The sequence below is a fragment of the Thamnophis sirtalis genome, unplaced genomic scaffold (genome assembly GCF_051295495.1).
Source record: "Thamnophis sirtalis isolate CommonGarterSnake01/CBP01778 unplaced genomic scaffold, rThaSir2_p1.2 scaffold_9, whole genome shotgun sequence".
NCBI lineage: Eukaryota > Metazoa > Chordata > Lepidosauria > Squamata > Natricidae > Thamnophis > Thamnophis sirtalis.
In genome coordinates, this window is record NW_028261389.1 from 29788192 (window position 1) to 29815455 (window position 27264).

At 41.7% G+C, this 27264-nt stretch overlaps 1 protein-coding gene and 1 pseudogene across 1 annotated transcript; both read right to left on the reverse strand.

Moving 5' to 3' along the window:
• Positions 1-3171: 3171 nt before the first annotated feature.
• Positions 3172-11191, reverse strand: KCNJ4 (potassium inwardly rectifying channel subfamily J member 4). Its single transcript, XM_014054924.2, has 2 exons — positions 10996-11191; positions 3172-5228 (listed from the first exon to the last, which is right to left on the reverse strand). The coding sequence occupies exons 1-2, from the start codon at positions 11031-11033 to the stop codon at positions 3893-3895; spliced, it is 1374 nt and encodes a 457-aa protein (XP_013910399.2). The 5' UTR covers positions 11034-11191; the 3' UTR covers positions 3172-3892.
• A 10873-nt stretch (positions 11192-22064) lies between these two features.
• Positions 22065-23443, reverse strand: LOC106539967 (endosome-associated-trafficking regulator 1 pseudogene; annotated as a pseudogene).
• Positions 23444-27264: the final 3821 nt, after the last annotated feature.

The window sequence follows — 27264 nt, forward strand, 5'->3', positions numbered from 1 at the left end:
TTTTATTTCCCTTTCATATGTTTTTTTTTCAAACCTGAGAAGCACAAAAAGTAAAAGCAGACATTTGTGAGGGAAGTTTGCTCCAGGAAATGTTTGGTTTCAATGTCAGCCATTGGGCTCCCCACTCCTCATTCTCCCCCAGCAAACTTTTCCAGATATTCTAGTTCTTATGAAATAATAATTTTGGGATCTTAGAAATGTAGAATACATTTGAAAATATTAGAAATTAACAGATGTGAACTTTGTGCTTCATTTCTTTGTACCTTTTTAATCTTTGCATTCAGAGCAGGCACTAATGGTTGCTTCCTAGTTCATCCCAAACTAAGCGCAGGAATTTTACCACATTTTTGTTTGGTGCAGATGATTACCATTCCCAGTTTTCAGCTTGATTCTTGAAATGTTAATACTGGATATGTAATTGATAATGACAGTTTGGAGAAGTTTCCTACCTCTGTAGGAAAGCATGTGCTTTTTTGTTTGCAATAGAAAGGAACTTGTGCATTTCTAAAAGGCTAGAAATTTGAGCTGAATATATTGATTCGCATCTCTTTGAGAAATCATTTTGAGGAAAAAAGAAACAGAAAATAAAACTTTTAAATAGTTTTAAACTTTCATTGAAAGAACTGTATCTCTATGTCTCTATCGGGGTGAGTTCCGGCCAGCACTACTGCTAGTTCGCTGTGTGTGCCCCGCACGTGTGTGCACATGCGCAGTGTGATTAAAATTGTTGTGCATATGCAAAGAAGAAAAAAAAGATGGCGCCACCTGTGGCACCACCTGAAGATGTGGTTTGGGGACATGAAAGGCCTGGGTCGCTGCTGGTTCCAGCGATCCAGGCCACCAAATCACTACCGATTCAGCTGAACTGGTCCAAAACGATAGGAACCCACCACTGGTCGCTAAGTATGTGTGTACACATGTATATGGGCGTGAGTGAGTGAGTGTGTGTGTGTGCATGAGAGAGAGAGAGAGAGAGTGTGTGTGAGAGAGAGAGACTTTGTGTCATCCTCCTAAAATATACTACCAACTACACAAACATTTGATGAAGAGAATAAAGTGTGAAGTATGAAGAAGCCTGGCCGTTTTTGTGTTCAAAGTGAGACTTTTTAAATAGTTGAATTGAACAATGATAGACTGCTACTCAGTTGTTGAAATGACAATTGATAGTAAAAATTACAAGTGGAATGCAGGCTTTCTGAACAAAATGGCTAGATTGCTGTTGCATAGTCAGAAAGAAGAGCATAAAACCTGCAGCAGCTGAAAAGAACATAGAAAGTTGTCTATCTAGACAGGGATATGATTTTTAGTGCTCTAAAAGCCTGAATCAAAATGTACATGGCATGCCCTAAGAACAGATCGTATTTTAAAGGAAGCCAAAGCTTCCAGTAATAACTACCAGTATATTCCTGTCTCAAAGATCAAGTCCATGTCATGGAAAATGTTTATCTGAGCAAACAGAGTTAATCTGATTTTTGCCTGTCCATTCTGTACAACCTTCTTTCAAATTCTTGTTTCAGAATAGAAAGAATAGCATTTGTACAATTCAGATTAGCATTCTAAAAGAAAGCCCTGTAAACTAATGTAAGTGTTGATTTGGAAAGGGGGAAAGAGGTACAAATAGGAGTAATCAAAGTTTTGGCAGATAATGTCCAAATTTTGCTGTGGGCGACAGTTCTTCCAGGTGTTAAACACTCCTAAACTAACCTCTTTGATGACACTAATATCTTCATTCATTATTACAAAAATGGAGCATATTATGATAGGAGGACTTATTGAATGCTTGGAAATTTGGTATTTTGGAATCTTCGTTTACTTTTTTAAAGGAATGCTTTAATTCAAACTAGTGTTATTAAAAGTACAGAGCCAAATCTGATTTTAAAATGGGCAATTTTAGGGCAGTAAACACAGCGGATTTCCAACAACATGTAACCAAAAGAGTATGACCAAGTGATCTTTGGTGAGCATGAGTAGATACTATTGTTTTCTCTATAAAAGGCTGCCAGAGAACAATTTTCTGCATGAAAGCGTTTCAAGGCCAGTTTCAGCATAGAGATCAATTGGGAGACGTATCAAAAGCTTTAAGGTCATCTATTCATACTGGTCTCATTCTTTCCCACAATGACCAGGAGTATTACATTTTTTTAAAAAAAACCTGTTACATTTTAAAACATAGCAATTATTTTTAAATGTGCATCTGTGCATGTTTATTGCCTAATTAATGAAAAATTTGGGTGATGACCCAGCTAAACTTATTTCAAAATATTATATAGAATTAGATCTGGTTAGTACTTGTATGAGAGATCACTAGGAAGGCCAAGGCTGTAGGTCAGACTGAGAAGTCTAGAAAACATTCTTGAAGACGACAAAACACTTTTGTATGGTTGTCAAGAAAAACACAAGGTTGACCTTGGCTCACAAACTTACTTTTTTCTAATTAGTCGCTTAGATAAAAGATGGTTAGAATATCATTCTTTTTGTTTATTCATTATTCATTTTCTTCTTCTCTAAATTCTTGTTCACCTCAACTTTTCAGTTCATTCAATTCTTTAAAAAAAACCACATCCATGTTTGTTTTGATTTTTAAGCTTGCCAAGCTAATTTAATTCTTGTGTTTTTAAAATTCATTTGTGTGTGGTATGTGTAAAATGAATTGTTCCCATCCTCATTTTACCTCAGTTCAATGTATATTATGTTATTCATGTTTAGAGTTTGAGTCTTGCAGTAGCTTTCCCAGTCATGTTGGAAGCCAACTGCCATCAGCCAACCAGGGCTAAAAGAATATTGCAAGTAGTACTTCATTAACCCTTGAAAAGCCACAGATGCTTCCTCCAACTGTATGCATGGTTATTCAATTAAGGTTGAATTATGTAACCATCAAGCAGATGCTAATCCAGACATAAATTATTGAACTTTTGCCTCTCTCTCTTTCTAGGTCATTGGCCATGCTGACTGAGGATGGTGAAACTTGCAGTTCAATGCAGCTGGAGGGCACTTAGTAGGTGAAAGGTAACTCACCATCATTAAGCAAATAGTAGATAAAGCATTATGCAGTAAAAGCCCCTCCCCACTTTATTTCCAGTCTTTTATATTTTATTAAATTGTATACTTTATTTAAAAATAAACAGTTCCAAATCAATTTTCCAGAGGAGAACATTGGGAGGTGAAGTGGGCATATAGATTGCATTGCTTAGAAAGGACCAGTTAAAAGTCATTTGAATTCTGACCCAATTTGTAACATCTCCTCTTGCAAATATTTCTGATTTGCCCTGTTTGCATTTCTATGGGAAGCAACAGAAATTTTAAATGGATCAGAACACTTGGTATTAACTTACTTAGGGAATCATGGATACCAAGAACCAGGATGAGACTGAGATTAACTGTACACGTTTGAAGATGGAGAAAGCTAGAGCTATTTTCTCCTGAAGATTTTGTATGCAACAAATAATATACATGCAAATTCTATGCCACTGCCAGATCTCTCTATGACACTGAGAAACACCAGTTTCATTCAGCTTGCTAATATTTGCAGCTTCCTTGTCCTGCAGCAACATTATTGGTCTCTCTGCTACTGCTGGCAGCTTAGCAAAACATGTCCCATCTTATCTTAGTGTGTCACATCTGTTGCTGCTTTGTCAAAGTTTTAAGCCACAGAAAAGAGAAGTGTGAAAATGAGGAGAAATAACCTTGGTTCTGTTCTAAATTCAGGATATTTAAAACCAATTGATAACTGCATGGCAGGAAGCGTGGATTGTCCAACACCAGGCAAGTGTCATGTCTATATATATTCAATAGTTGGTAGAAGTACAGTAGGGATTTTCCAACCAAAAGCTTATGCTAGAGCAGTAAGGAAACATTTAGGGAATATAAGTGGGATGAAAATCAAGATGGCAGTTCAGATGGCTGATTCCCTACGGTATGAGAGTGCATCCAAAGGAATGGAGACTTGCAATCGATCCAGGTCCATATGGCTCCCAAACTCCATCATTGGTATGACTCCAGCATCCTCCTTTGGACCTCCTCCCAAATCTACTCCAACATCCAAGTCATCCTCCTCATCTTCATCCTGGCTGACAAGAGCCAATTCATTCTCATAGCAGAAGGCACTAGGAGGTGGAGGAGGTGAAGGCAGGATGGTAATTTTGCTCTCCTGCAATTCCCGAGCAGAACAATAAGGAGTTCCAGCCACCTCATAAGTCTTGTGGAAATGTGAATAGTCCACCTTATAATGTTTCTTCTCCTCAAAGACAACAGGCTCAAAACGATGTCCCCAAAGGATCTCACTAGCCAAGTAGGAGCTACGAGCCTGAGTGGTCATGGCTGTTGCTTCCACCATACCCTCAAGGATAACAACAATCTCAAAGTCCTCTCTCTCCAGTTGTTCCTTGCCCATCCCATAGAGTGGACTTTCCTCATCGATCTCGTGAACAATAATAATGGGAGACACTAAGAAGATACGATCAAGGCCGATGTCATAGCCCACATTCAGATCTCTCTGGTCTAATGGAAGATACTCACCTTCTGCTGTCATATAGGGCTTTATAAGCTGGGCCCGAACATGAGCTTCCACAATATGGCTCCTCCTTAGATTCCCCACCCGCCACATGAGGCAGAGTTTGCCATCCCGCAGAGAGATGACAGCATGATGGCTGAAGAGTAGGGTTTGGGCCCTTTTCTTGGGGCGTGCCATTTTTGCCATGATGGTGCCAATCATGAAAGAATCAATAACACAGCCTACAATGGATTGCACCACAACCACCATGATAGCTAGTGGGCATTCCTCAGTCACATATCTAAAACCATAACCAATGGTTGTCTGGGTCTCCACTGAGAAGAGGAAAGCTCCCAAGAACCCGTTGACATGTTTGATGCAGAATTTTGTAGCAACAGAACCACTTCCTGCACCTGGGACATCTAAGTCACCATGGAAGAAGGCAATGATCCAAAACAGCAGACCAAAGAATAACCACGAGACCAAGAAGGCTGCTGAAAAGATCATGAACATGTAGCGCCAACGAGTGTCCACGCAAGTAGTGAAGATGTCAGCCATATAACGTTGAGATTTGTTGCTTAGGTTAGCAAAGTAGACATTGCACTGGCCATTCTTTTTGACAAAACGGTTACGTCGTTTCCGCCGAGGGGCATGGCCTTTCCCATTACGACTGTGTTCGTTAAGGCTGCCAAGGGAGGAGACTTTGTGCCCATCCTCTTCAGTGGAAACAATGCTGTACCTTGTGAACAGGGGGAAAAGTGATAGTTAAAGGTGGAAGACAAGTTGTGATTTCTCAGAAAATCATTTTAAGTGCTCATACACCCAAATCTAGTACAGGTGAACTTCTCAACTTACAACAAGTTCATTTAGTAACGGATTGAAGTTACAGCATCACTGAAAAAATTATTTACGGCCATTTTTCACGCTTATGACCATTGCAAGAATGGTCATATGGTCACGTGATCAAAATTCAGATTCTTGGCAATTGGTTCATATTTATGATGGTTTCAGTATCCTTGAGTCATGCGATCACCTTTTGCGACCTTCTGTCAAGCAAAGTCAATGGGGAAACCAGATTCACTGTTGACAAGAAAGGTTGCAAAATGAGGCAAAATTCATTTAACAAATGTCTCACTCAGCAACAGAAATTTTGGGCCTAATTGTGGTTGTAAGTCGAGGACTTCCTGTATCTCATTTTTTCAACCACCCCAGATGTCTGATGCTTCTATATATGACCCTTTACAGAGGTGGCAAGCACACTGTAGATTACTAAGAAAATCATATAGCACTGGCATTCATGTGTACTGTGCAAACATTCAGAAGGGTGAATCACTCCAATTTCAGAATACCTGCAATTAAAATAATGTTCTATTCTGTGCAGTTTTTGATGATTGTCTTTAAAAAATTACTGCAGATATTATATTTGGTATGAGAGAAAGAAAAAAGTCATTAAAATAGTCTTAAAAATAGGAGTTTTAGAACTCACCCCCATATAAGCCTTCAAGACATATGAGTTATTCTCTCTGCAGTATTACAATATGTTTGATTACAAGAGTTTAAATCAATAATCTCCATATTGTCCGAATCAAGTCTTTGTTAAAGCAACGAAGAATAATGCTGTATTAATAGGTCCACTTAGCTGTTCAAGACATTTGATTTTTGGGATTGCAATAATAATAAAATAACAGAGTTGGAGGCCTTCTAGTCCAACCCCCTGCTTAGACAGGAAACCATATACCATTTTAGACAAATGGTTATCCAATTTCTTCTTAAAAACTTCCAGTGTTGGAGCATTTACAACTTCCAGACGCACGTTCTCCTCAGTTCTAATTTGCTTCTGTCCTTGATTAGTTTCCACCCATTGCTTCTTGTCCTATCCTCAGATCTTTGGAGAATAGCTTGACTCCCTCTTCTTTGTGGCAGCCCATGAGATATTGGAACACTGCTATCATGTCTTCCCTACTCCTTCTTTTCATTAAACTAGACACACCCAATTCCAGCGACCATTCTTTATACATTTTAGCCACTAGCCCCCTAATCATCTTTGTTGCTCTTCTCTGTACTCTTTCTAGAGTCTCAACATCTTTTCTACATTGTGGCAACCAAAACTGAATGCATTATTCCAAGTGTGGTCTTACCAAGGCATTATACAATGGTATTAACACTTCACGTGATCTTGATACCATTCTCCAACAAGTTAAGCTGTAATTGGCAGGACCTACTAGAGCAGACTTCAGGTATATTAGACTACAATTCCCATTGTACCAGGGGCGGGTTTCAGGCGGTTCGCAGCGGTCCCCGCGAACCGGTTGGTCGGCGAACCCGGAAGTAAGTAACTTCCGGGAACGCCGAAGGATCCACCCGCCCGCCCGCGTTTCTTACCCAGTTTTGACGAGTTCTGCGCTTCCACGCATGCGCAGAACGCATACAGCGCCTGCACGATCCTCCAGGAGCAGCTGGAGCATCGCACAGGTGCTAGTACGCATGCGTGCACTGTGCGCGTGCACGAGGACGCCGCCGGCCCCGTTCCAACCGAACCAGTTGAAACGGGGCGAGAAACCCACCCCTGCATTGTACCCAACCAATGTCATTGCCACAGTGGCTATAGTTGATGGGAGTTATATTCCAACATATCTGAGGACACAAAGTTTGGGTAGAGGAAGCCATATGAATACGGTTTTATAACATTTTAGCTCAGAATTGCATAAGGCTGGAAGTTTCTATTTTCTGTTCGGTTTGCATTTGTTGATCTAACCGTGCATCTGTGACAATGTTTATACACTTCCAGAGTTCTAGACAATTCTGTTGCTACAGCAACAAGTATGTTTCCCAGCATCCCATATCTAAAACCTAAGGTGTAATTAGAGATCAAGAGACAACGGGTTGCCAGATATCCTGAAAGAAACTCCCTCTCCTCAAGAGCTGTGACTAGCTTTTATCTCCTTCTTCAAAATTTTCCACTCTCTCTGTATTCATTTTTTCCCACAGCTGAGAAGAGCTGCTAAGTGGTTTCATCACAGAAAGTTCTGCCTGACATCATTTGAACATAAGATGTGATCATAGCAAATGTCTATCATTGAGATCTTAAAGTACTGTGGCAGAGAGACAGAGAAGAGACAAGAGAGACAATATATAAGAGATTAATTGCCAAAAATTTTCTTTTTGTAATGCCAACTATCAAACTATTTCTAATTTGTTTTGTTTGCTGTTTGTTTCAACAGAACACTTTGCAAACTTGACTGAATTTTCAATGATATAAGAAGTGCTTATATCAAGTTGTTATAGAATTACTCTTTCCTCAGATCAAATATATAATGCCATAAATTTAAAACAGTGCTTCTTGGGCTTGGGTTAGGGCAGGCCAGGGACAAAGCCAGACTGATATATCAGCAAGTTTCAGTCGTATTGTATTACTGTGATTCATTCTATGATCTGTTTGAAGTTGACAGTATATTGCAATCTCTATTTATTCATTATACTATTTATATAAACTAGAACTTAGTGATATGTGAGCCCTTGATCTTGCTGTCTGTTTTCAATGCTGTGTCTCGATAGCAGATTAACAGACTATTTTTGCTGAGTCATAAATCCTGCAAGGTTGAAACAAGATTCATTTCTAGATGAACTTGATCTGGATAAGCTTCCATGGGAGATCTAGCATGGTGGGAGGTGCTTTTCGTAAAAGTGGAGAAGGTGGTTGAGTATATATGATCCACCAGTTCTGCTTTCCCTGCCATTCCCTTGTTGTTTCAACTATCAGCCTGTACCTTTATTTAGTGTTCTTGCTTTCTAGAGTCAGCTATAGGAAACCACTTCCATCAGGGACGTGCAGTCAGGGGAGGCAGGGGAGACAGGGCCTCACCACTGTTATCATGAAAAAGAAAAACAAGGTAGTTGCTGTCAGAGTCACAGTGGATGACTCTGCTTAGTGCTTAACTGCAGGAGGAGGCAAGAGAACCACGTGCCTCCTTTACTCTATCTTTATGATCACTTGAGCAGAGTTAAGCAAGGGTTAAAAGGTGAAAAATTCCTTATGCAAAGGAGGCACGTGGTTGTCTCGCCTCCTGTAGGGGGCATTTTTTAGAGGCTTTTTAGAGTTCTCTGGGAGCAACTAGCTCAGTCTGACCTCAGAGCTCTTGCCTTTCTCTTTGTACATTTTTTTTTCTTTTCATGATGGCAGGCAAGAGCAGAGTTGAAATCCTTTCTGAAATAGCTGGAAAAGATGCGTGTGTGGGGAGGGGGGAGGAATTCAAAAAGTTTGATTGCATGCAGAGCCACATTGCCTTTTCAAACACACACACACACACACACACACACACACACACACACACACACACAGCTGGATAAAAGTATATAAGCCCAGCTTCACTGATTACAAGTTTGAAAAGGCAATGTGGCTCCACCTGCAATCAAAGGCTCAGATCGGAAGGCAGCAGGGGAAGGGGGGGGCAGAGGAGCTACTTTCAAGCCATTGGAAAATATATCCAATCCAACTTCTGTGTTTGTGTTTGTGTTTGTTTGAGAGTGAGTGAGTGAGTGAGAAAGGGATCCAACTTCTCTGTGTGCGTGTGTCTGTTTGAGAGAGGGGGGAAGGAGGGAGAGAGGGAGGGAGGAGGGGGAGAGAGAAGAAAAAGAATGAAAGAAAACTTATTTTGCAAGGGGGAAAAATTCTGTTGCTTTAAATCGGAACTGAGCATGCCTGGCTGTGGAATTCTGGGAGTTGAAGTCCACAAGTCTAAAAAAATTTGAAACACCTGTGTCAGTGCCTCACTAGCTATAAACCTCACCGCACATCACTGACTTCCATTCAAACAGGTATGTAATTATCTCTATTGAGCATTTTCATGACCATGAGCCTTTAATGTTGAAACTAAAAAACTCAAAGATCTTCCTTACGAGAAAAAGTTTAAAGTTTAGGACTGTGGAGCTTAGAAAAAAGTTTAACAAAATGGGGACATAATTGAGATGCATGGAATTATGGAAGGCAGGGACAAAGTGGACAGAATGAAGGCTTTCTCTCATTTTCAAAACACCTGGAATGGGGTCATCCAATGAAATTAATTTAAAGGAGATTTAAACAAAAGAAAGTGATTGTTACACTGTGCAGTGTGTAGTAAAATGCATATTTACACTTAAACTTATGCAGAATTGATTACATGTGACATGGTAATGACCACTAACTTGAATATATTAAAAGGGAGATTGGATAAATTCACAGAAAACAGATCTATTGAGGACTCTCTTTTTTTTGAGTAGGGCAGCTGTAACAAATAATAAGAATATATGCACAATGTGTACTACTCCGATGAAAACTCTCCTAGCAAAAGAAATAGTTTACATCCAGCTACTGAGGTAGAGAGAATCCAGCACAGAATGGTCAGAGTGTTATCTTTAAACCTAATTCAGATATATCCCCTATACTGATTGCAGATCATTCCCGTGAAACAATGGGATTATTTAAATGCAAATCAAGCTCAATTAGTCCTAAACCTCTGCAAATTTACTGGCTTTGGTTATACAAGGTAAATCACCGGATCAGATGTAGCAGTGGCATTTGCAAAATATGAATTATCATTAGGTTTTTATGGCTTGTATGGTATAAGCAAAGTAAGAAAATGGGTTCGTTATATAACATAGTTACGCCTGTTGAGCAAATCCAGTCTTCCCATGAATACTTTCTAGAATCATTTCCTAAAATTGATTTGACTACCATTTGGTTAGTCAAATATTAAAAGCAGTTTAATAAAAAAAAATATTCATACCTAAATCTTACAGCTATTCAAAGGTTCTGGAGTTCCCTACCAAAGGCAACCTACTATGAGAGGCTGTGGGAAAGCAGGAGATGAGGCACTTGAGGCACAAGAGGCAACTCGGGTCAGATTATAGGGGGGGGAGTGTTTCAAAGGCACTCTATCTTAATTAAAGGATGATAACTGGAGATTTGTCTTACCAACTAGGCTTCACAACAAACCTGAACCTTCAAATATCTCATCCCCCCAGCTTCCCACAACCTCTCAGCACCCGATCAGCTCCATCTTAGTTTCCATTCTATTGAGTGGCAAAAGCCTTTTCATTTGGACAAATCTTTGCCTTTTAAGATGATGTGGTTGTCAAGGCTGAGGTCTGGGGACTACTTATTTTTTATTGTTTTGCATCACATTTTAATTTATTACAATTTTGCATATTATCTTATATTAATACTGTTAACTTTGCTGGAGGTTACTTACAATAACAACATGATTGTGTGCATGGGTGTTCCAAGAGAGAGAGAGACAGACAGATAGAGAGATAAATGGTACTTTGGATTTAAGTCCTAAATACAAGATTCCCTGGCCTACAATTCATACGGCTAGAACCTATATTGTGAGTTCCATGACCATCCCTCAGCATATCATTTGTAGACATTTTAAATACCTAATTGTACAATAGAGGTGCGGAGCCATACAGCCCACAAAAAATTAAGGAGGCTACAGAGCAGTAAAAATTGGATGGGAGATGTTACTCACCTGTTTACCCGGATGCTGCCCATGACTCGTTTTATCATGAGGTACTTCTTATTAAAAAGCTGAACAGCTTCCGATGTTGTGTGTGATTGGGAGTATCACACACCGGACACCCACAAATGGTGTCCCAGGGCTGTAAAAGTTTCGGTTCCTTTCATGAGGGAATAGTTACCTAGATTAGAACAAAAAATTCAGAAGAAAAATCACAGCCACTAAAAAAAAAAAGCCCTAATCAATAAATCCCAGCTGTACTGTTCTATTTATTAATTTTTCATCTTTCCTCTAGCACAGAATTCAGAAAGGAATACATAAGCTATCTTCCTACAACTTGTTAAACCTCAAACCTGGATAAACAAAACACATTTGCAGCGTTACATAACATGCATCACCCAAACAGATAATCCATGTTATAGATTTAATGTGATGACTTAGCTCACACAATATGTGATGCCAATGAGTGGACACTGGGAGACAAGCCACCGCCCCCATTTCCCCATATAAAACCAGTGGTAACACAGCCATGAAATTTATCAGGCAGAGGCTCTCCTGGGTTGGACTTCAGAGCCAATTCCGGAAGCACAAGGTCAGAAATGGATTCAAAGAACTGTTTAATGAAAAGAACAAGCAGCAATAGACGATAAGGGAAGAACTGAAAGTGAGCAGCTCTATACTGTGTAATAGCTATTGCTATGGGATGTTCATGTGTGTCCTCCCCCTCACATTTGGTATGTTGGAACATGGCCAATCAAAACCATGTTGAACAGACTGTTGAAGAAGGTGGGGACTTTTGTAGTGTCTGCTTACCTGAACAACATCAATTTCTAGCTAATAATAATAATAATATCATTGACATTGACAAAATCACCATCTGCCTTACAAAAGGCAGATTTACTTGGAACAGTTTCCACCCTGCAATGATATCTTTAATATTATTAAACAACAACTTCTGCTTATTCCAGGATCTTGGGAAGGACTCTGTAGATCAGGGATGTGAAACTCGATTTCATTGAGGGTCACATCAGGGTTGTGTCTGACTTCAGGGGGCTGGGTTGGGCGTGGCCAGGGTAGATGTGGCTAGCTTGACATCACTCTTGTCAGGGGTGCCTGTGTGGGCCTGAGCACTCTGCCAGTGAAAAAGGGTTCCCAAGCTCCGTTGTCAGCTGCGACGGACTCCTGCAACCCTCTGCCAGCAAAAAAGGAGCTTGGGAGGGCTCCCCACACACACCCCCCCCAACCTCCATTTTTGCTGGCAGAGGCACTGCTGGCTAATCCTTCCCTGCTTCCAGGGCGGTCCCGCGAGCCAGAGCGAAGCACCCCATGTGCCGGATCCAGCCTGCGGACCTTGAGTTTGACACCCCTGCTATAGATGAACAAAATGCCAAATCCAGTCTGGCTGACTCACAAGAAACCATAATAATAAGCTTCCTGCTTCCAGACTTTTCTCTAATGCAATGAATATCATGTGAGAATGAAGGGGAGAGGAAAGAGAGTCAAAGAAACTAGGATGATAAGAAACTAGGACAGAGGTGGCAAAATAAATAGTATGGGAGGAAACAAGTAGGGCAGAAAAGCACAGATTCACCTCAAATCTTGAAAGCCATTTTTCCCCAACAGTCTCACATCCAAGCGTATCATCTCTAGACCCTCTGGGCTTCAGAGTTTACTACATCTTGTGCTTCCCTGACCTATGGCTAGACGTTTAGGCATTTTGACTGATGACTTAAATAAAATAGTTCCATCTCAACTGCTTCGCAATGCAAATTAATTTTTTTTTAATGGTTGGGAATAGTGTTTTAAATGAATGTTGCAAATTCCTCATAATTGATGGGATGAGGGTAACAGTAGTTTGTCTTAGAAGGTAGTTCTAGATTAGGATTCTAGTCTACATAATAAAGTGTGTGTAAATATGGGGTGAAACAAGGTTTTAATTGTATTTAATGCAAACTGACCAAAATGACCCTAAATAACTCATACAGTCCTTTCTATTATCAGGGAAACTGGTCACAAATAATGTGGACTGGACATTAACATTTGCACTACTATTAGTCCATGTATTTGCCATACAGTAAATAAATAAATGTCACAAGTATGTTGGTAACTTGCCAACATGATGCTATCCATTCAATCATGTCCAGTTCTTAGTGATTCTATGGACCAGCTATTCCCACATTTTCTGATCTTGTGTGGCTTCTTTCAGTTGTTTTATGCTCTGGCTGGTGATGATGTCCAGCCAACGTGCTTTTTGGTGGCTTTGTTTCTTTTTACTGCTGCCTATTCCAAACATAACTGTCTTTTCCATTGAGTTTGGTCACATGATATGTTTGAAATAAGTAAGGCAGAATTTTGTGATTTTGCTTTCCAGCAATATATTACAATATACTTTATGTTGTTAGGTGAAGTCAGGGGTGGTATTCTACCAATTCAGAGTGGTTCGGGCAAACTCGTAGCTCTGAAGTACAGCTGTGAGCAAACCGGTTCGCTCCGACCTTCAGGTGGGGCTCACCCACCTGCCCCTGGGCTATACTCACCTATATTTCCTTGTTTTTCAGCCCAGCTGATAGGCATGACAGAGTGGATTGCTGCACCTCAGCTGTTTACCTGTCAGGCAAAGCCCATGTCAGGCAAATCAGGCACATGCGCACGAAGTGAACTGGTTGTTAAACCAGTAGGATCCCAACCCCATGTGAAATGTTGGTTGACCACAGACATCAGTATCCATGGTTTTATCTGATGATGACTATGGAACATAAAAGACTAATTTGGAATGTATGTGAAGTTAAGATCATGAATTAATGAAAAAATGAATGAAGGTAATCTGATCTTGTGTTATGGAATATATTGTATAAATACATGCGGGGAAGTTTAGGTGATGGTTTAATTATGAATGAAAGAGCTGAAAGGTGATCAACAATTATGAATTGTTGACATCTAGGTTCTTGTGGTTATTTAGGTTGAAGGTACATGTAAAAGTCGGAATACATATAAACTGATAATAGTTGCATGGTATAATCCAGTGAGAGTGATACTGGAAGAACCAATAATTCGTTTTAAGGGGAAATTCTGAAATATTCTGAATGAATGTAGTCGGGGGAGGAATATATTCCAGTAGGTAATGTGAATGGATAGATGGAAGTGAGATGTGATTTCTGAAAATGATTTGGCCATTCAGAGATGGTTGATGACTTTTGTTGAATAGTGGCTGACTATTCCAATAGCATATGCTTATACTACTTGGTATGAACATAAAGCTATTCATATGTCTACATGGAAAAAGAAAAAAAATGAACAGGATTGATTCGATTATGTGGGAAGAGTGAGAGACTGGTAAATAATATAATAGTGATAGAAGATTCTGAGATGGATCTTTTTTTGTAGAATCAAAGTGGATCTCTGAACGAAAAAATGAAAGAAATAAGAGTAAAAATAGGACAACTACAGTAAGAAATAGTAAGCAACTTGTATGCATCTATAATTGAATAGATAGATAACAGGGGACAGAAGATGGATGGATGGATGGATGGATGGATGGATGGATGGATGGATGGATGGATGGATAGATAGATAGATAGATAGATAGCAGACATTACATTAATCGTCCAACAGAATGCATGTAAAATGAATGTAAGAAATTAAATTCCAATAATGCTTAGAATAGAATAAAAAGAATTATTTTACAGAATGCCAGAACAATGTGTGAAGCTACATTAATGAGATGTATGAAAAATATGTGAAAGAAGCAATGAAATAGCCTATGGTTGAGAAGCTGTCATATATAAAAGAATAACTGCTTTCAAAAATGAGGATTAGGGAAAATACTGTATAATATTATACAGCAAAAAAAAGTTTTGCAAAGAATATAATCAAAAAGTGCAAGGAATAGTTTTGTTTTAAAAATGCAGAGAAAATACATAATGATTTTAATGGAAATGTTTAAAAATTGTTTTGAAAGTACCCCTCAGTTTTTCTTTTTAGGTATAACTACTGATTACACTGTTATAGAGACTAATTTGATTTTGAACCTAACAACGGCAGCAAGACTGTTGGCGCAATACTGGAAGAAGGAAGATTTGCCTACTATTCAAGAATGGACATTAAAAGTAACAAACTTAGCAGAGATGGCCTTAAATATCAGCATATCTTAAGGATCATTCAGATGAGAAATACAAACTGGAGTGGAGAAGATGGACTGACTATATTCAAAATAAATACGGGACTAAAATTCCAGATAGCTTATGACTGAAAAAGCAAGGAATGATATAATTTGTTTATAGTTAGCTTAACAAAAGAAGAGTTAAAGCACAAATGAAAGATGAAGCCAAGTTTCTTTTAGTTTATTTTAGAATATGATTGTTAAAGATTTATACCATATATTTGCTCTGGGCAGTCGGGGGGGGGAGGTTGGGGGGGAGATGGGCTCAGGTGGGGAGGGTGGGGGAGGGAAGTAAATATTTGTAAAAGCTTTTTAAATTTTCAATTAAAAAAAAGACAAAAGATTTAATTAAACTTTTTTTGGGAGGGGAATTCTGTTAAACCGATAATGTCCTTTGAATCCACATTTATATAATTGCACCATTTGCATAATGAAATAATTGATGTTCTTACATCATGACGTACATTGACATAAATGATGTAAAAGCATTAATTATGTCATTAGAAACAAGGAACTTGTGCATTCTTTGGGGGATAAAGAGTGAATGCAAATTTAGTTCTTGTTAAAAGTCTGTTTTCAAAAGGTCTATTTAATAAAAGTTTGTTTTTTAATCCACCCAATAAATGAAGTTCTATGGACAGATTACAAAGTGAGACAAAACACCGAAAAACGAAAACAACAAAAATGATTTTATCAGGTAGACTACACAGGAAAAAACGTTACACAAAAGTCATTATTCCATTGTCATGCAGGCATTTAAAATCAAAACTCATTATAAAAAGGCTGGGAAAAGACACACAGCTGTCATTTACGTATCATAATCACCTTTAGAACCTCCTAAATGGCCCAAATCAGATTCTTCTGAACAAAACTAGAGCTACGTTTTTATCGTTTGCATCTATCTTCCCCCGTAGCCCAGAGCTCCCTGGAGGGGCTTACTTTGAATATGGTTTAGTATTCTCAAAACAAAAATTTGGAGGCTGCTTAGTATAGTAAAATATCACAATTGTGTCTCAGTCTTTTCACCAGGGAGAGAGAAAAGGGCAGCAGATGAGAGAGCGCAGAAGGGGTTCTATGACAATTCGCCATGGCCAACTCATCAGAGACAATTTGCTGTGGTCCACTCATTGCAGGACAACTCGTCACAGCCAACTCGCCAAAGGCAGCGCACTGCAGGACAAGGATTGCACTAATATCAAAGTAATAGTGAAAAAGAATAATTGAAGGATGCAAAAGGAGGAACAAAATGAAATGTGAATGACAAAAATTAAACTAATTTTAATTATTTTAAATGAGTAAATAGAATTGTTAAATTGTCCTGCAGCATATTGTCCCGTGGCGAGCTGACCATGACAAGTTGTGGTAAGTTTGCCATGGCGAGTTGGCTGTGACAAGTTGTCCCATTCCGCGCAGAACTGAGTAGAGGAAGCTCATCTGCTGAAATGGGCAATAAGCATGGGCTGCCAATGTTGACCCCACAGCAGTGGTGGGTTTCAAACATTTTTTACTACCTATTCTGTGGGCATGGCCTGTTTTGTGGGTGTGGCTTGGTGATCATGTGACCAGATAGGCATGGCCAACTTGTAAAATGTGGTGAAACTCATTTAATAACACTCTTGCTTAGCAACCAAAGTGTTGGCTCAGAAACTCTGGCATTTGAAGCGCGCAAGTCTTAAAGCTGTCGTTACAAGACCCTTGCACCCCTAACCCTTTATAAAAAAAAACCATGAGTGTTCAAACTTGACAGCTTTAAGACTTGTGGACTTCAACTCCCAGAATTCCTCCTCTAGTCATGATGGCTCAGGAACTCTGGCATTGAAGTGTGCAAGTCTTAAAGCTGTCAAGTTACAATACCCTTGCACCCCTAACCCTTTAGGAAAGGGTTACCCAGGGGTGTTCAAACTTGACAGCTTTAAGACCTGTGGACTTCAATTCCCAGAATTCCTTCTTCCCTCGCTCAGCTGCTATAGCTGGGGTGCCTCCAGGACAAGTGAGGTCTTGGGAGGGACCTTCCCTACCCCTCCAGAGAGCACATGCTGGGAGAGAGATGATGGCCGGGTTTGAATGCGGGTGAGCAGGTGGTTTAGTGGCCAGTGCCTCCTTCACTTGTTCAGGCAGGCGGAGAAAAAAAGGAGGCATTTGATAGCCGAGGGCAAAGGTGCTTCCCTTCGCCCTTGGTGGCGGGGGTACTTTATTGTATGCCTCCTTTCTTTCTCCACTTGCCTGAATGAGTGAAGGAGGCACTGGCCACTAAACCTCCCGCGTTCAAACCAGCCCACCTCCTCTCTCCTGGCATGGGCTCTCTGGAGGGGAAGGTCCCTCCCAAGATCTTGCTTGTCCTGGCGGCACCCCGGCGATAGCATCTGAGCAAGGGAAGGAGGCATGTGATAAAGCAGTCCCCTGTCACTGCCCCCAAGAGCTAAGGAGAGCACCTTCACTCTTGGCTATCACACACCTCCTTTCTTTCTCTGCCTGCCCAAACAAGCAAAGGAGGCATTGGCCAGTAAACTGTCCACCCGCTTGCTTTCAAACCAGGTGACCTCCTCTCTCCCCACACGGGCTCTCTGAACGGGGAGGAAATGTCTCTCCCAAGACCTGCTTCCTTTACCTCACGGCACAGTTCCAGGATGGTGGGATATTCTTTTTTTCACTGGTACGGGGGTGTAGCCTCAACCCCTGACTCCCTGCTGCCTCCAGTCCAGCCCCGCACAATCTTCCTGCCACCCCACCCACCTGGGGACACTCCCAGCTCTGCTGGACAGCCGCTCCTTCACATCCCATTGCCAGCTGCAGTTGGCTTTCTCCTGGCCAGGAGTGACCCTCCGGGGCAGCCCCACCACTTCAGCCGTGCGCTGTGCCCCCAGAGTGATCAAATGGTGACAGTGCGCAGGCTGCTGACCGACCCAGAGTCCGCTCCAATCTCAGCTCCTCTGAAGAAGCCCCGCACCCTCTTCCTTCTCTTCGGGAAGTTGTTTGCAAAGTCTTGGTTTTGCAAGGTGCTTGTCAAAGAGAAGGAAGCACAGGCTTCTTCCAACAGCTGAGTCCTCCACTCCAGCAAAGGAAGTGGGTGGGCGGGGCAAGCATGGTGTGGACAAGTGGGGTGAGAGACGGAGCAAGCGGCGACCATGCAGGCGGGGGAAGCGGGGGGGGCAGGCCAGGGGAGGGACCATTCCAGTACGAGGCCTCCAGAGGCCCCGATATGCAAACAGACACTGGATTTCCACCACCAGTATGCGCGTACTGGACCGGACCAGCTGAAACCCACCTCTAGTCTACAGAATGTACATCAGATTTTATCTATATGGAAATTGTGTTAGTTGCCAGCAGCTTGAGCAGAAAAATGCTACAGCAACACTAGAACGGTTAAGGACAACTTAACTTTGACTCATTCATGCACTGAAGTCAGGAAGGCCTTGTCATACGGAGACAAAACAGAACAAAGACCTCGATGAGGCATGTTGCAAGCCAATCCATGTTCAGGTGACCTTTTTATACTATAGTGGAACATCTGGTTACTTGTATAGCCCAAAGTGCTTTCCCAAATTATTTCTCCAACATTGTTTATTCCCCAATACACACTTTTTTCCAGGCATTGGGAAACAATTTATATAAACCTTGCACACTTACACAGCTGTGAAATTGTAAATAAATATGCACCTTAGGGCAGGGGAGGGAGGGAGGGAGGCTGAAATAACCTGCATGGCACTTCCATCTGAATACTTAAGGGCTGTGATATGTGGTCCCCTTATGAACATAAATGAAATGTGAACTTTCCCTTCTCAAGCAGTTACAATACTATATAAGTTGTCTCAAGATGGTTTGTTGCTTGAGGTGAAGAAAATAGTATCTCTGCCCCTTGGCAGTTGCTGCAACTTCACCACTAGTGATGGGATCGTTCTGTGTTACACTTCAGGGAGTAAAGGCAGGTCACAAGGTGAACAACTTTGTATCACATCTGGTGCTTAAAGCCACTATTTCCTTTGTCTAATAGTAGGGCCTGTCCGAATACTATATTTTGGGATTTGGCACTCATCACATTTATATATTGGAGATAATTGTTAAGGATGTCTTCGTTGCAGGAACAATAAACCATTCACTTCTAGATAGCATAACATAAGATTGCTCAATAATGGAGCAAGCCTTAATAATGGAGACACGACTTAAATACATAATGTGAAGAATAGAATCACTGGTGAAGAACCAATGATTAGAAACAGAAGACAATGTGGCTAGGAACTATCATAGGCAACACAACCATGTTCTGTTACAAAAACATGTTCCATTTAGTTAGTTCTGTTAGAAGATCTAACAGAAGCAATTATTGCCAGACAATTTCTAATAAAATAATATTGATCAGCTTGGAGGGTGGGAAGCAGGAGTCTGGTAGCTGAGAAAATTTGAATTTTTCCCACCAGATTAGCCTGGTTCTCCTCCTACAAAGAGTAGTAATTGAATAACTTAATTACACAATTATTGTTTCTGTTTTATATGGAGGATTAGTAGAGATTTTTGGTTGAATCCTGTCCAGTCTTTACTAATTGGAGTGGTATCTAAAAACTGTGAAAGAAATAATAAATAATGACATCATACAGAGTACATTGCATAGTACAGGTAAAAGGTAAAGGTTCCCCTTGCACATATGTGCTAGTCGTTCCTGACTCTAGGGGGTGATGCTCATCTCCGTTTCAAAACCGAAGAGCCAGCACTGTCCGAAGATGTCTCTGTGGTCATGTGGCTGGCATGACTAAACACTGAAGGCACACAGAACGTTGTTACCTTCCCACCAAAGGTGGTCCCTATTTTTCTACTTGCATTTTTACATGCTTTCAAACAGCTAGGTTGGGACAAGTAACGGGAGCTCACTCTATTACATGGCACTAGGGATTCGAACCGCCGAACTGTCAACCTTTCTGATTGACAAGGTCAGTGTCTTAGCCACTGAGCCACCATATCCCCATATGGTACAGGTTGTACTTGCTTAATGACCATTCGTTCAGAAATCATTCAACGTTACCATAGCATTCAACAAATGGCATTTATGCCTGCCCCTCAAAATTATGGCCATTGCAACAGCCCCTTGGTCACGTGATCAAAATGCAGGCACTTAGCAGCCTGCCCACATTTCTGACTGCAGCATGCACGTCAATTCCCAACTCCCACTATCTCCACTTTATCTTTCTGTTTTGGCTGCCTTCCACTCTGCTCCCAACCCTTCTGTCCTACAGTCCATTGCCTCACCACCCTGCTGCCCCAAGTTGACATTTGCCATTTCCCCCCTCCTCCTACTGATGAGGCAGGCTTGGCTTTGTCCTTTTAGAGCAAGCTGCTGGCCACACCCAACCTTCCCAAGGCCTTACAAAGGGCCAGGCCGAGGATGCCTCAGCAGCAGCAGCAGGAGGAAGAAGAAGGCAGCAAAGATCAGCTAGAGGCATCAGGGGCAGGGATGTGCAGGGTGATGGGAGCATCAGTAGCAGCAGAATGCAGGACAACGGGGATAGTAGAGTGCATGGCAGCGAAAGGGATAGAGATTGGGGGGAATAGATGGTGGGGAGGTGAAGGCAAGTTGTATTGTATTGTATTGTATTGTATTATTTGTATGCCGCCCTTCTCCGGGAGGACTCAGGGCAGCGAACAATTCAAGGGGGAAAAAAGGGGGAACATGAAAGACAAAATACAAATAATAAAAGTAGACAACAGTCGCACAACCATACATGTCGAGAGGGGGGGAACTCATCACCCCCAGGCCTGCCGGCAAAGCCAGGTTTTGACAGCTTTTCGGAAGGCCTGGAGAGAGGTGAGGGTCCGAATCCCTGCTGGGAGTTCATTCCAGAGGGCCGGAGCTGCCACAGAGAAGGCCCTCCCCCAGGTAATAGCCAGGTGGCATTGGCTGGTAGACGGCACCCGGAGGAGGCCAACCCTGTGAGATCTAATGGGTCTGTGGGAGGTAATTGGCAGCAGGCGGTCTCTCAAGTACCCAGATCCAATACCATGAAGGGCTTTATAAGTTACGACTAGCACCTTGAAGTTGTGGCAGAAGCAAGAAGTCCTGGCTTAGTGACTGCAACAGGGACTAACAGGACTGCTGTCGCTAAGTAATATAGTTACATTATATTTTGCCTCATGACCATTTCCCCTAGCAATGGAATTTCTGGGAAAAATTAGGGTTGTAAAGCAAGGACTACCTGTATTCATTATTATGAGACCATGTAGCAGCATTTGCCCCTGAAAAAAATTGAATTATGACATGGAAACATGCCAGAAAGAAAAGGACTCCATTGTAGATTTTGCATTTGTAATAGCACAAACACTTAGACTTATATACCACTTCACAGTGCTTTACAACGCTCTCTAAGCAGTTTCGAGTCTGCAAATTGTCCCCAACAATCTGGGTCTACATTTTACTGACCTCCGAAAGATGGAAGGCAGAGTCAACCTCGAGCCGGTGAGAATCGAACTGCTGACAGTCAGCAGAATTAGCCTGCAATACTGCATTCTAACCACTGCGCCGCCACGGCATTTAACATTAGTGCAATATCCTGAAAAGAATGCTCTTTCTCATTCTTTTTCTTACTACGCTCTATATAAACATACATTATGGTAGGTAGGAGTGGAAGATAGGATTGAAGATTAGGCAAAGCCCAACCCCCCAGGACCATAATGCCAATTTGGATATCTCAGCTCTTTTTTCTTTCAGCAACTATTCAATTAAAAAAACCCTCCAGATATTTTCAAAACACATTAATTTTGATGCTAACTCTCGGTTTTGAACAGTCAACTGAAAGAAGTCCTGGGATCTATACCATTTTGTGCAATGTAGCTTTGAAAGAGTAGCCAAGGCATTAAAGTATGAAATTAATATTCCATTATGTAATAAAAGTACTTCTGGGGAAAAGAGAAAGGTTACTTATTTGAAGCCATACATTACGAGAGCAAATGGTTTAAGCCCCAAGAGCACTACAGGAGCATTACACTCATAGGCAAGAGAGTCCCCTAAGTTTCTTCTTCTTCTTCCTTTTCAACTTCTGACATTCTACCCACAGATTTAAGCAGGTCGGCAACCAGTGTCAGTGTTTCTGCACCAAAGACCAACTGGTGAATCGTAGCATGAGCATGGGTGGTGACCCTAAGAAGATTTTGCAAAGCAATGTCCACATGCTGTTTCACTGCCCCCATATTAGAAGTTTGGCCTGATCGCAGGCTTTCGTTCTCTACTTTGTAGCACGTCAACTCGGCCTGAAGGAAGGACATTTCTTGTTTCAGCTTGTCAATATTGCTTTCTGCCTTCAGAGCTCTTTGGGTCATGCACTGAAGATTCTGCTCAGCCTGCTGCATCAATGCTTCCAAATCTTGAGCCTCTTTCTCCTCCTTGTTCATTGTGACTTGCAGTGTCCTCTCCAGGTTTCGTACCATCTGGGTCTGACTTTCTGAAAAGTTCTGTATTCTTTTGATCTTTCTCCTCAGCATGGAGTTTTCCTCTTTAAGTTCTTGATAACTCAACTGCGAGGACACATAATCCTCTTCTTCAATGGGTTCTTCATGGGAAGTATAGCTTTCTGTGACTTTGGCATGCGAAGGGCACCCAATGCATGAATCATTATCATTGAATGGCCAGAAAGAGAATGTTTCCATTCCTGAGAGAATGGCTGAATTGTAATCAAAAGGATCACACTGGGTAACATTACAGATCCTGGATAAATGCGCTTTATCATAGGAAGAGGGTGGGAATTTTTCTCTCCAATCATCATCATCATCTGATAAATGGGTAGAAACGGTGGCCTCTTTGTATAGTGGCTCCTGAAACTCCAAACTCAAGCCTAATGGTTCTGGAGACAGAGACACTTCTTCAAGGACAAGGTTCTGCCTGGACAATTTCTTCTTATTATTTCTGTTTTTTCCTTCATGTTGTCTTGATGTACCACGATTTTTGTTTTTTACCAGCCCTTTTAAGGAAGATGCAGGGGTGTCATTCGAATTTTTCATCTGATTGTCTCCAGAGCTGCTATGATTCTTGACATGGTCTCCTGGAGTAGTTGGCATATGATGGTGATAACAGGGCTGGATTTCTTCTTCGTCATCTTTTAGGGCTCGGGTATGTGAGCAGCTGGCAAGAGGTGGCCGTGGCATTTTGGACAGACAACTGACATCTAGAACATTTGCATTCTTCCCAAGATAGCCCCAAGATAGCTCCCAGTTCTTCTCCACTGGTTAAACCAGCCCTGTCAACTGTAGAGCCAGTGGTGTTGGCTTCAACACTATCTAATGGCCTATTGAAGCATCTGAATTTAATCCTTGTATGTATGTGTCTCTTTAACAGTGGAGGAAGCAGAAGTTACCATGATCTATGATGTCATCAGCTGTCAGTGCTTCATTTTGTGACTTCACAGGCTGGAGAGAAATGTATAATTAGAATAGCTCTCACAACATTTTTCTGCTAGTTGAAATGCTGAAGTGGAGTGCTGAGAGCACTTATAATATGATCATGTCCTCAATTCCTTTAACCTTGAATAAATTACCATCCCTTCCCTATCTCCAGAACTGATAACTAGAATACTGGCCCATTTACAATATCTGATACTGCCAGGTAGGTGAAACCTGATTTAATACAGGTTTCAGAAATCTCTCTCTCTCTCTCTCTCTCTCTCTCCTTCCCTCCCTCCCTCCTCCCTTACCTTCTCTCTGTAATGCCACTTTTATGTGACTTGAACTGCTGTGGATCATTTCCTCTTCACCCGTATCCTTGGAAATGTTCAGCTGAGAATAACAATTTTATTTATATAATAAATAATATTATATATATATATATATATATATATATATATATATATATATATATATATATATGTGTGTGTGTGTGTGTGTGTGTGTGTGTGTGTGTGTGTGTGTGTGTGTGTGTGTGTGTGTGTGTGTGTCATACATATTCAAATATTAATTTTGGCTGGTACAACTGCAGGCTGAAGTTAAACTTAATCGCTGCTTTGAAAGAGTTTGCTTTTGAGTTAGAAGAGGCTTAGGTTTAATCTGTCTGACTAGAAACAATTTTTGCAAGGTGTTCTTCTCTATTCCCTTGCTTTTCTGTAATAGTGCCTTTGGGGTTTTTTCCCCAGCTTATGTTGTTATTCCTCACTAAGTTGCATTCCTTCTCCAGACTCTGATAATCAAATCTCATCCTTTTTTGGAGTCAAAATACAGTAACCAAACACATGCCATTAAAATGATGCTTCTGTTTTTTATTATTAATTTGATCTAATTTTTATTTTTGTAAAATTCAAGGCAGCGTACAAAATACTCCCATTTTCTATTATCCTCAGAATCCAGTTATCCCCCCAGAGTGGGGATAACTCTCCCAAAGGTGTCCCAAAAGTGCTTTTCCAAAAAGGCAACTGGACTTTCTTGGGTTTTTTCCTCCTTGGAAACATTTCACTTCTTATCCAAGAACAACTTCAGTTTGGGGGGGATGAGGGGGGACAAGAAAAGGAAAAGCACCTTTGGGGCACCCATAATCTGAATGATTGAGAATCTCCATAGACATTTCCCCCAAAGCTGGTTTTCATGCCAATGAGAAGATTAAAACTCATAATCTGCCAATTTCTAATCCAGTACCTTAACTACCACCATGACTCTTTTGAATGTTAGGGTCCTGGCATTCAAACAACGGGATAGAATTAAGATCCTAGAGTAGTAAAATCTCTAAGAATTCTTTAGAGGTTATATAATAAGAGAACTGGTTGAGGCAAGCTTGTAGAACAGTAATTAGATGCAGTAATTAAATCAACTTTTATTAGTACAAGAATGACACAGTGGGGAGGAGGGAAGCAATGAAAATAATTCATATCTGTGAATTCTACATTTGGTTGGGATATAGTTTTTAAGCAGTTTTCACGGAAATTCCAACTCCAATGTTTGCCCAGTGTTATCACTATAGTATAAATAACATTCCGTTAGTCTATGAACAGAATACCACTGAACAGATCTCCATCTTGCCCAACATGGTCTCCTTGAGCTGTTGTTTGGATTACATCTCCCAGAATTCTTATGTTGGCTAAGAATTCTGGGTGTCACAGTCCCAGCTTCCTTTACAAGCTGGGGAAAATCAGCCATGGTGGCCCAGTGGTTAGAATGCAGTATTGCAGGCTAATTCTGCTGACTGTCGACTGCCAGCAGTTTGGAAGTTCAATTCTCAGCAGCTCAAGGTTGACTCAGCCTTCCATCCTTCCGAGGTCAGTAAAATGAGGACCTAGATTGTTGGGGGCAATAGGCTGACTCTGTAAACCACTTAGAGAAGGCTGTAAAGCACTGGGGAGTGGTATATAAGTGCTATTGCTATTGCTGTTTCAGCAGGCTAGGGAGATGGCAAGATACAAATAAATGAAACTATCAAAAATGCCAAGCATGTGTTAAATCAGGGTCTCGGTTTGTTCAGCCAAGTGGCATATAAAAGGTACATAGAGGGGAATGTAACCAAGCGTGTGTTTTAAAAAATAATTATAAATATACCAAATCTAGGCCAACAGTCTCCATCTGTCCTTACAGTCATTATCAATAGACTGATCTCTTTAGGTTAGCTCATGCGGTTATGCTTAAATAGCAATTTTATCAACACATCTCTAATTGGATACATTGAGGAAAGAAGAGGGTGTGATTCCCCCCCCTCTCTTTTTGTTAATAGTCATTAGAAAAGTACCAGAAAAAAGCCCACCCCCAAAACAAAACAAACGATTGGAAGCAAAACCATCTTCAGAGCGTGACTCAGAGCTATTCATAGCTCCATAAAGCCAGCTGCAGTATCAGAGACAGAAGGGTTCTGCCCGTATTATTATTTCAATTACCATCTGAATTAAAAGTTTGAGCCACGATCAGCCCACATGGTAAAGGGAAGGAGGGAGAAAAGGCAGACAAGCACAGAAGCTCACCAAGGCCTACTCAATGACACAATTGACATGTGGCAAAGGTAAAGTTCATAAAGAGAGAGCCTCCCCCAGGTGCACACCCCTAGCAGAACAGAAAGGCAGGCTAGGGACTTACATTTCAAGCAACATCCTGGGTGTATTCTGGCTGGCAACCTGGGGAACCTGGGGAAATAAGAAATAAGAGGGGCTTCTAACCTCTTCCCTGAACATTATGGTCCTGGGGGATTTCAATTTGCCTACGCTCGGTGAACACTCGGATGGGGCGCAGGAGTTCATGGCTTCCATGACAGCCATGGGCTTGACCCAGATAATTCGGGGCCCAACTCACTCTGCGGGTCACACGCTCGACCTCGTATTCCTCTCGGAGCAGTGGACTTGTGATCTTGGTCTGAGGGGTAATAAGATCATACCCCTGTCGTGGTCAGACCACTGCCTACTGAGGCTTGACTTCCGAAGACCAAACCCCCACTGTAGGGAGGAGGAACCGACCAAGTGGTTCCGCCCCAGGCGACTTATGGACCCTCTGAGGTTCCAGACGGAGCTTGGGGTTATTCCTGATACTCTCGCCCACAGTCCGGTAGAGACTCTGGCTGCCGCCTGGCATTCGGCAGCATCGGAGACCCTCGACCGGATTGCGCCACTACGGCCCCTCCGAGGCGGCGGATCCCGGAGGCCTCCTTGGTTCACCGAGGAGCTCCGGGAGAGGAAGCGCCGGAGGAGACGCCTAGAGCACCTGTGGAGGTCCGATAAATCCGAACCGAACCGAGCACTTTTAACAACCTGCACCAAGGATTACATCAGGGCACTTAGGGCAGCAAAGAGATCTTATATTGCCACCTTGGTTGCGTCCGCCGAGTCTCGTCCAGCCGCCCTGTTTAGGATAACCCGCTCCCTCTTAAATAAGAGGGATACGGGGGACCCCTTGCAGGGTAGGGCTGAGGATTATGCCCAGTTCTTGGCGGACAAAGTTGCTCGGTTTCGGTCGGATTTGGACTCCACCTTTGCAGAGCCAGCCGAGGCACGAGAGGACGATTTGGTTGACCATCGCTGGGTTGAGTTTCAGGATGTTACTTCTGGGGACGTGGACAAGGCCATGAGGGCTGTGAGTGCCTCCACCTGTGTACTGGACCCGTGTCCCTCCTGGCTGGTTGCTAACAGCAGGGAGGTGACACGGGGCTGGATCCAAGCGGTTATTACCGCCTCGCTTCGGGAGGG